Source organism: Silurus aristotelis, assembly GCF_946808225.1.
Source record: "Silurus aristotelis genome assembly, chromosome: 9".
Taxonomy (NCBI): Eukaryota; Metazoa; Chordata; class Actinopteri; order Siluriformes; family Siluridae; genus Silurus; species Silurus aristotelis.
In genome coordinates, this window is record NC_139582.1 from 1,552,865 (window position 1) to 1,563,649 (window position 10,785).

General features: G+C 42.2%; 1 protein-coding gene across 3 annotated transcripts in view; it reads right to left on the minus strand.

Moving 5' to 3' along the window:
• The window catches only part of acsf3 (acyl-CoA synthetase family member 3), a 47,170-nt gene extending 36,596 nt beyond the window's left edge, over positions 1-10,574 (minus strand). The window contains exons 1-4 of one of the 3 annotated variants that reach the window (XM_083550118.1): positions 10,368-10,574; positions 9,184-9,952; positions 5,728-5,883; positions 429-583 (exon numbers count right to left, since the gene is read on the minus strand). In XM_083550118.1, the coding sequence (XP_083406244.1) occupies positions 429-583; positions 5,728-5,883; positions 9,184-9,885 (1,013 nt within the window). In that variant the 5' untranslated portion in view covers positions 9,886-9,952; positions 10,368-10,574. Of the gene's footprint in view, positions 1-428; positions 584-5,727; positions 5,884-9,183; positions 9,953-10,183 lie in introns of all 3 variants that reach the window. The other 2 variants (XM_083550119.1, XM_083550117.1) reach the window with 2 other exon arrangements.
• Between the last annotated feature and the right edge of the window lie 211 nt (positions 10,575-10,785).

Genomic DNA, 10,785 nt, shown 5'->3' on the forward strand with positions numbered 1-10,785 from the left:
TAGTTATTAATGTAGCCCAATTATTTGTTAGATTCCAATCATATGCATAAGTGAGTGTAGCAATTAACATAAAAAATTATTATATTAGAAAATAATGCTCTAAACTTTAATTTAATTCAGCAGAAGTCATCCAGAGAAATTTTCTATTTCTAGAAGCAGCATTATCACTAGTACTGTCACGTAGCGACACTAACAGGATAAAAACTAAATAAGGCTACACTAGCTTTAAAGCGGTATGTTAAAGCTAGCATACACGTAAACTAAAATCACATTGTCGCTACATTGACTTCATTATTCACCAATTTAACTTAGATATCGTTTCTGTTTCCCCAAGCAGACACGCTTTCTGACCGTTACACGTGTGTGTGTGTGTGTGTGTGTGTGTGTGTGTGTGTGTGTGTGTGTGTGTGTGTGGAGGTTGGCGTTACCGGATCCGCTCTTTACACACAGCTCGGATGAAGTCCTGAACATGTGGATGTGTGAAGTGCTGCTCATAGTACTGGATCAGTTTATAATAGATGGTGGGAACAGCCATGAACACGGATACCACAGGAGACTGAGAACTCAACAACCTCTCCCATACCTGAGAGAAAGAGAGAGAGAGAGAGAGAGAGAGAGAGAGAGAGAGAGAGAAAAACAGCAAGAGAGAGAGAGAGAGAGAGAGAGAGAAACAGCAAGAGAGAGAGAGAGAGAGAGAGAGAGAGAGAGAGAGAGAGAGAGAGAGAAAAGAGAGGGATAAGGGGGAGAGGAAAAAATAAAGAGGGAAAAAGGGGGAGTGAGAGAGCAGGAAAGAGGGAGAAATAGAGTTAGAGAGGGGGAGCATGAGAGAGAGAAAGAGAGGGAAGAAAAGAGCAGTGGAGAGAGAGAGAGAAATAGAGAGGGGGAGAGAGGGAGTTAGTTATTCACACTCACTCATACACACACACACACACACTCATTTACACACACTCATACGCATTTACACACACTCACTCATTCACACTCACACTCACTCACTCACTCAATCTCTCACACACACACACACACACACACACACACACACACACACACACACACACACACACAGATTAACTCTTACTCACATACGCTCACTCATTTACACTTAAACGCATTTACACACACACACACACGCGCGCACACACACACACACACAAACACACACTCACTCACTCACTCACTCACTCACTCACTCACTCACTCACTCACTCACTCACTCACTCACTCACTCACTCACTCACTCACTCACTCACTCACTCACTCACTCACTCACTCACTCACTCACTCACACATTTACACTTAGTCACACACACTCTCATAAATTTACTCAGAGATAGAGGAACAGAGCAGGGGAGAGGGAAAAATAAAGAGAAGGAGAGAAAGAGAGAGGAAGTTGGTTATTCACACTCACTCACTTATTCACACTCACTCAGAGGGAAAGAGAGGGGGAGAGGAGGGGAGAGGGAGAAATAAAGAGAGAGGGAGTTAGTTATTCACACTCACTCACTCACACACATTCACACGCTCACTCGTTTATACATACGCATTCACACAATCACTCACTCACACTCACTTACACTGAGACACTCATTTACACACACAATCATTCAAACACTCTTACTTACTTACACACACTCATTCACTCACACTCCCCCCACACAAACTCCAACATCACACACTGTCTCACACAATTGTTCACACACTCACTTACACACACACACAGTTAGTCACAGAGTACGGCTGCACGGCTGGCTGCACCTCCACACCGCTGTGGGAGAAAAGTGTGAATTAATTGAAGGTGAACGACAGATTCTCCTCCTCCTCCTCTTCTCCCCCCATCGCTCCCCCAAGGAGACTGCCTTCTTCCAGCCTTCCCTCCTCCTCAAGCTCTCCATTTCATTATTTCCTGCTTCAATGCCTCCGCTCTCTTATCACTCTTTCTCTCTCTCACCCCCCTAAACCCCCCTCTCCACACACACACACACACACACACACACACACACAATTTATTAGCTGTAACTGATTCAAAATTCTCCTCTCCTCTCGTCTTTGTCTCTTTCCCTCCCTCAGGTTTAATAGATTTCCTGATTGTCTACATTATTCAGTAACATAACAATGTGCATTCAGGAGCTTCCTAAGCCTAGAAAACACCCCGAATTAGAGACCACCATCAATTATTTTACTACACACACAATCATCAAACTGTCACACTGACAAACTTACATGCTGGAAAAAGCACAAGGTTCCTTTTGTTTCTATACAACAAATTCGGTCAAGTTTACATATAAGGATATAATTTCACCAAACAAATCTATAAAAATCCAGACTTTACTTTCATTGAGAAATCCTCCCTCAGCATGAAGAACAGCTTTACACACTTTCAGCACCTGGACAGTTCTCCAAACATTCAGCTTAAATACTGTGTTGTGCCTCTTTAAAAAAAAAAAAAAAAAAAAAAAACTCAGCAAAGATGTTCTTCACTAGTTTGAGATTTTCTTGTTCATCCCAGAGCAGTTCAGTAGGATTTAGGTGTGGTGACTGAGCAGGTTGTTTCCTGACAGATAAACAATCCAGATAACTGTTTGCTGAATAACTCTTTTTCATAGAGCAGTCCAGGAGGAATCACATTGTATTGCATTATGGGATGGAAGCAATGTTGGTTCACTTTCTGGAACCTTCCCTGCTCCAAATCAAGCCCAAATCATTAAACTTCCACCTTCATGTTTGACTATGGGGGTGAGGGAGTCTGATCACATCTTCTCTCCTGTTCTCCAGCATACACATTCTGGTAGAGACACAGAGTGGAAGAGCTCCTGCTATAGAGATATTGAACATGATGATTGTGAACACTGACTGTACCCCAGGACTCCTTAACTCACCTACATCAGTACAAGACTTTAACACCCCTTTCTCTAATTGAGCACAAACCTCCACAACATCTAGTGGAACATCTTCCCAGAAGAGTGGAACTTCTTATAACAAGAAGTGGAGACTAAATATGAAATAAGACGTTAAAAAAATATAATTTTTTTTTTATTGCACAATAAATAGTCATGAACGCTGCAAAATTTATTGTAGTTTTCATCACCCTCTTCCACACTTCCTCTGAGCACCTTATTTTCATCTGTTTATTTCTTAATATATCTTATTATTACTTACACATTTTCATTATAAAATTATTATATAAAATCTGTGTATATAGTGTGCTTTTGAAAATCTATAAAAGACTATACACTCCTTTACTGAGCAGGGGCCCATGAACCCACTCATCCTTAAATCTCTGTCTGTTTTCCACTCGAGCAAGAAGCAAAATTGCATCCTAATCAGACAAACGGCTCAGAAAAACAAAAGCGCTGCGAGTATCGATTTTTCCGCTTCATTAAAAATTTCCAGAGCTCCGTGTTGTGAAAAAAAAACAAAAAAAAACAAATGCCCTGATTTTTTTTTTTCTCTCCAGAAAACTGAAACTTCATCGTCTTTGCCCCACACACACACACACACACACACGTGAGGTCGTGTCAGTGAGTTGAAGGTGGACTTCTTTGGCGTGAAGGTGACACTGTTGTTTTGACAGTGTCCTCCCCACCCTTTGCTGTCGCGCAGCACCTTGACTCCCATTAAAATCTGCAAGACCTTTAAACCTCGTCCTCTTCCAGAGCCACCGAATCATCCTTCAACGTCAGGAATCGATTGATCCGCTCGCGAGCCGGCCGCGTTCGGATACAAAGCCGCACGAGGCAATCCATCACCCGCAACTCAGACGCTTCGCTGTGACAGTCTGGTCTTGTTCTCTTGTGTGCGCACACACACACACACACACCCTGTCAGCTCCTGCTCTTCCGTCCATGACTCCTACAGCGATGGCAGAGCGGCAACGTGGCTACAATTAGTGTGGCCCTGTGACAACTTCCCGATAAAGCCGAACACACACACACACACACACACACACACACACACACACACACACACACACACACACACACACACACACACACACACACACACACACACACCCCTGCATCATCACAGCACATGATAAATGCGATGCAAGAAAAGATCACAACTTCTCACAACAGAATACAGAGTAAAGTACAAGCAAACAAAGAAATTATAAACAAACAAACATAAATAAATCACAATCGAATAGAAATATATAATTAATTGTGCCTTTCTGATCAGGATAGAAGAGTTCAGAGACCAGGTGAGATCCTCAGAGATGTGGACTCCTCTGGAGGAGGTGATGGTGGACAGATTGAGAATGTCTGTGAAGACCTCAGCCAGCTGCTCCGCACAGCTCTGAGTACACGGCCAGGAAAATGGCATTTCTGTATACTGACCCTGCTCAGGGTAGCACACACTTCAAAAGGTGGATAGTTTGAGTGACTGCTTACCTGGTAATGGCTCTGCCTTGACCATGTGCTCCATGTTCCCCTTTTCAATACGAGCGTAGAAGAGTTCGAGCTTGTCGGGGAGTGAAGCATAACTGGTTGGTGGTGCCCCGCCGGGTGGGTTGAGGCCAGCGATGGTGTCTGCTGTTTGTATGCATGTTTGGCTTTGCAGATTCCCGACGCTGTAGTCCTCCCAGTCTCCAGACCTGAAGGCTGTGTTGCGTGCTTTGAGCAGAAGGCCGACTTCTCGGTTCATCCAGGGCTTCTGATTTGGAACACTATGATGTTCTTTTGTGTGGTCGCCCGATCCACACACCTGTTGATGTGATCAAGAACAGAGTTGGTGTAGGTGTTGATGTTGGTGACCGAGTCAGTGGTGGCCTTTGCAGCTAATTCACTCCAGTCTGCGTGTTAGAACTGCTGCTGAAGAGCGGCATCAACCCCATCCAGCCAGACTGATTGCAGGTCTCACACCTTTGATGACTGGTGAGTACTTGGGTAACAGGAACCATGAGAGATGGTCCGATTGTCCGAGGTGGGGGAGAGGTGTGACTCTGTAAGCATCAGCCACACTTGTATATCCATGGTTTTGTGTCCTCTAGTGAAACAGGACACATGCTGTCGGAATCTTGGCAGAACAGATTTCAAATTGCAGTGTTCCAGCGATGATAAAGGCTCCATCAGAATGCACTGTCTGCAGTTTGTTGATAGCAGAGCTTAGATCTTCCATGGCTGAGCTAGCCTTAGCATTCGGGGGGACATACACTGCTATCACAACAACGCATGTGAACTCACATGGTAAATAAAAGGGTCTGCATTTAATGATCAGGTATTCAAGATCAGCAGAGTAGTGGGAAGAGACGGTGACAGAGACAGTGCACCATGTTTTGTTTACATAAACGCATAAGCCTCCTCCTCTGTTTTTACCCGTGCATGCTGCTTCTCTATCAGCCCTGAAAATAGTGCGCCCCTCTAGATCCAGCACGATATTTGGGATGCCGATGTTGAGCCAAGTTTCTGAGGGTCCAAATCCTGAGCTCAGTTTGTTCGCCAGGGACCGAACATTAGCGAGAAAAAACTTGGAAGTGCTGGTCCATGTGGGTCTTGTTTTAGCTTAGCCAGAAGTCCTCCACGTTTTCCTCGTCTCTGTTTGCGGTCTGGAGAGACGCTGAGCCTCGTGATGTGTATGTGCCGCCATCTTAGTCTACTGTCTTCATACTTTTATACTGAGACTTTAAGAAAACATTGAGCGTTCACGAAAGACTCTCAGGTATCTCACAGGGTACAGGCACAATAACAATACAGAGCAGTGTTTTCTAAACAGTATTATATGGTACACTACCTTCTGAGGGCTGAAGTCAGGCAGCATGATGCAGGTGGCCCCAACCCACAGCGGGCACATGAGCTTATTTACGATGCCATGCACATGATGGAGGGGAAGTGTGTGAAGAATCACATCATCTTTGCTCCAAGCCCATTCGTTCACCAGAGCCTGAACCTGAGGAAAAAAAGAGCAGATCTTTAGGTGACTGTATTATTAAATGTCCTCCTATTTCCTGCCTCATTATGGCCTTCATCCTGGTCAGACGTGAAGTCTTTGTGGAACCGTCTCCTGCAGAAAGAGGTCTATTTAAACTAAATCGAATTAAGTAAGTATTATGCTTTTTAAAAGTGAAAGGAACGGCAGGGGAACGAGATATTTAAAAGATGTTTTCTTTGCATAAAAGTGAAGGTTAGTTCACCCAGAATGTGAAGCATTTCAGATGTGACCTGCCAGTTCTTTTCACTCAACATGCAGTGAAGTGGGTCAGCGGGTGGAAACGGTGCGGATACAATGTGGCCTGCGTGTCCTAAACATGCCCAAGGGCTGATAAACAAGTGATACAGAGACACCGATGACCATCGGGAAGGTCCACAATGATACATGTCATGCAGACAGCAGTCATGCAGTCTGATGTCATGCAGCAAGCTGATGTCAGACTCAATGTTTAAAACCCTCAAAGTTCAACTGCACAATTTCTCTGTAATAACTTCAAACGCAAAACCATACAGGAAATGACCATGTGGTGGAAAACTCTCTCTTTAAAAAAGTAATAAATATAAGGAATGCATGTCTCGATCGGCCACAATTACGCTGAAATAGAGTTTAAATCCCGCTCAGCCAAAGGTCCAGTCAAGATGCTCACAATGAGAGCTGTTCCTGACTGGGACATGATTCAGCACCAAGGACAGCGACTCATATAATGCCCAAAGAGAAAAAGAATTAACCCATTATTTTACTGACTTCATGAGAGAAAGAAAGAGAAAGAGAGAGAATGAGAGAGAGAGAGAGAGAGAGAGAGAGAGAGAGAGAGAGAGAGAGAGAGAGAAAGAGAGAATGCGAGAGAGAGAGAGAGAGAGAGAGAGAGAGAGAGAGAGAGAGAAAGGGAGAGAGTGCGAGAGAGAGAGAGAGAGAGAGAGAGAGAGAGAGAGGGAGAGAAAGAGAGAGAAAGAGAGAGAAAGGGAGAGAGTGCGAGAGAGAGAGAGAGAGAGAGAGAGAGAGAGAGAGAGAGAGAGAGAGAGAGATAGGGAGAGAGTGTGAGAGAGAGAGAGAGAGAGAGAGAGAGAGAGAGAGAGAGAGAGAGAGAGAGAGAGAGGCTGGTAAAATAGGTATTAACAGCAATATCTAAGTGATAATTTAGAAATGATGTGATCAGACTGTCTTACCCCCCACAGTTACACATAAAGGGGGAAGCTTAATGATTTGGGGTTGTTTTGGAGCAGGGAAGGTTCCGTAAATTGAAAGTGAACCAACAGGGCTCCCATTTCTACTTCAACACCATGCAATTCCTTCTGGACTGCAGCTCATTAGAACAGCCTTAGCCTTACTTAGAGAGCAAACAATCATCTGGGGTGTTTATCTATCATGCAACAACCTGCCCAGTCACTGCATCTAAATCCTGAACTGCTCTGAGACGAACAAGAAAATCTCCAACTAGTGAAGAACATCTTTGGTGAGTTTTACAAGAGGCACAGTGAAGTGTTTCAGCAGAATGTTTTGAGAAATGAACTGTCCAGGTGCTGAAAGTATGTAAAGCTGTTCTTCATGCTAAGGGAGGATTTTTCAATAGAAATAAAGTCTAGCTATTTATTTGTTACATTACTGAGTTTGTTGCAAAGAAACAAAAGGAACATGCATCTGTCTCTCAGAAACCATAAAACACTCAGTTTCCACACCTTTCACAAGCACTGCACTTGGCACTAGAGCTACAGGGTAAATCTTGCATTGTGCAAATCTCATGCTTGATATCGGACTCAAAGTTTTTTTAATTACAACACACACACCTATTAAGTCATAAGTTATCCACAAAAACACAATACAAAAGTCAAAAAGTTAAAACTACTCAACTCCTTGAAGCCTTATTGTTCTCATGTTTTTCGGCTAGATAACTGAAGTGGGAGTGGCCTAAAGTGGGATTTTTGGAATTTATTTTTTATCTTTAAAGCGGTTTGTATGACAATGTTTTAAAAACACAGAATCTCAGATTTTGGTTTGTATAAAACAAATGCATCATGTATAAATCATAGCATTTTTTGGGATGTTAAACTGGTATCTATAAGCTTCCTTTATCTGTACGTTGAAAGCTACTACATGAAAAGACACAGTTATTATTGGATACAAATAAGCTCCTTAATTTCCTTTATTTTTATTTATTTTTTTTACAGTTTCTCATTTCATTCAACAGTTACCCACAATGCCATTGGATTTCCTACTGGTAGAGATGGAAGACTGGGATGTAACCCATTTTGCTTTAGCTTCATTAAAAACTTTCTTTTCGGCTTCTCCCGTTAGGGGTCGCCAACTTATTATATTGTTCATATCTTGGCCAATTATGTGCAATAATAAAAATAAGTCACATGTCAAATTACTTTTTATAAACTATTAATGTAGTCTGACTTTTCTGCCATGTTTTCACTTCTGCTATAAAGTTAATTTTTATTAATATACAACTTAATACATATATTTATTAACATTTTTTGTTTTTGTTTTTTTGTTACATGAATCTTTACTTACATTTTGTAAAAATCTGCAACCAAACAATTTCACCACGAGATCAATAAAGTATTCTGATTAAGTAACCAGACCGCCAACCAGACTGAACAATTTACAATTAACTTAAGAAGTGAAGGGTTAGAGACCTTGGTTAAAGGCAGTGGCAGCTTGGTTGCCTGTTGGTCAGAAATTCAAAATCTTACCCACTGAGCTAGCACTTCCCTAATGAGAGTGACGCAGCAGGGTTTCCTTTGTCCAGTTTTCTCCTCCTCATCTGTACTGTCTGATCAAATTAATTCAAATATAACAGTTCATCATTAATTAAACCATCAACGCCAGCGAGTTCGCCGTCTCACAGACTGCTAAATAGACTGAGCCGAGTATCTGCAGTTGTTTCGATATGATGTCGAATGTTATTGAAAAAGTGGTGAGTGAAGGGAAGGGGCAACATTGGACTTTGTATCTGTAGGCCATGAGTTTAAAACCCAGCCACACCCATGTGCCACTCCTGGGCCCCAGAACATACCCCTTAACCCTCATACCTGTTGAGTTTTATGAGATAAATGTGTCGCACTGGACAAGCGCGTCTGAATGCTAAATGCTAATAAACTTAAAAGAAAACAGATAATGTCCAGAATCTCAGAACACATCACAGATATTTGAGTATAAAAACATTTAATATAAATCTGATTTAAAAGTCTAACTCTTTTTGAGTTGACTTGCGTGCATCTGCTCAGTTTGTTTAAAAATCTACCAGTCCCTTACCGTGGCCTGCAGGCTGCTGTGTGTGTGCAGGACTCCTTTTGGTCGTCCTGTCGTTCCACTGGTGTAAATAATCATAGCCGGTCTCTCTGCCCAATCAGAAATCACCTCCTCATCGAACTGGCAGTGTGGCTCTGATGTATGCAGTGCATCCAGACTGGCAGTCGGAGGCAGACGCAGACACGGCAGCCCGAGTTTTTGCGCTGAAGTCTCCATCGTGACAAAATAAGGCTCACCAGCCAGCACCAGCGAGCTCTGAGAGTCTGAGATCACATACTCAAGCTCAGACGCCGGGTACTTCCTGTAGAGGGGAACGGCTGTGGCGCCGCACATCCACGTGGCCCACTGAGCCACCGTGTAGGACGCGTCATTGGCACACAGAAAGGAAACGCGCTTGCCCTGTAGATCTCCTGAGTGGCAGGTTAATGCTTGCTGTATCTGTGCTGCTAAACCTCTACTGCTGTGGTAAAGACAGCTGTAATTGTGGCTCCTGCTCTCGTCTATTATTGCCACTTTATCTTCATAAGCCAAAGCTTTGCTGAAAACTGGCATGCCATTTCCCCTCGACGTTCTGGGACCAGACAACGTCAAGGCTCTTCGGACTGCGGCGTTCGCCAGCACCCAGTGAACTGAACATTTACTGGGTTTGCACAATAAACTTTTCTGCAAGGATCTCCAGAGGGACAACGTGGAAACACACAGCATGATGGAGAGTTTGATTTTAAGAATTACTATACGAGGTCCATCTTTTATTACAATATTAATTAAATAGCTGTAAAAAAAAAAAGAAAAAGAAGAAGAATGAAACACTGGATTATTAATCATTGTTATAAAGCTCAATTCTAACCAATTATTATAAATATTTTAGAGTGTTCCTTTATTAACACAACCCTCACCCTCTCAAATTATGCATTTTATTAAGTCTATAAGAGCACATTGTTTATGTCTAATTTCCAAACAGTTGAATGAGAAACGAAGGAGAGGAAATAAATCACACACGGACCTTTTATATGTAACACCTCAGAAATAAACTCCGTATAAAAATATTGCTGAGAATTCGTTCCTCCTTTTTCCCACAAAATTTTAAACGTCATGAGTGATACACAATTTTACCTCGAATTCGCCTTCAGATCTCAAAAACGAAGAATTGTCTAAAGAATCGGATATTTTGAAAAAACTATACTGACCTGCTCTTAGTAAAAAGGCATTGACTACCGTGTACAACACTTTAATGGTCCGTGTGGAAACCGATACCGGGAAGAACTTTCGCATACAGATATACATAATTAGCTGTTTACACGTAATTCTATTCGTTTTTGTGTTTTTTAATGACGTTTCCCTGACTGAAGTGTAAAGTTGTAAGCCACGTGCGTGTACCGTAAACCGTAAAATTCGCAAGTTTTTAATAGACACGGGATTATGTTAACTACGTGTATTCGAACAGAAAAAGCCATCTGCGCATGCGCATATTTTTCTTTTTCAATCCACGGTTTAAGCAGTGCCTGAGAGTCCTGTTAGAGACTTTATTAATAATTAGTCCATCATACTACATTTTTGACATTATATTCAAGATAGTTTTATTTTTTTACTTTTAATAAATCAATG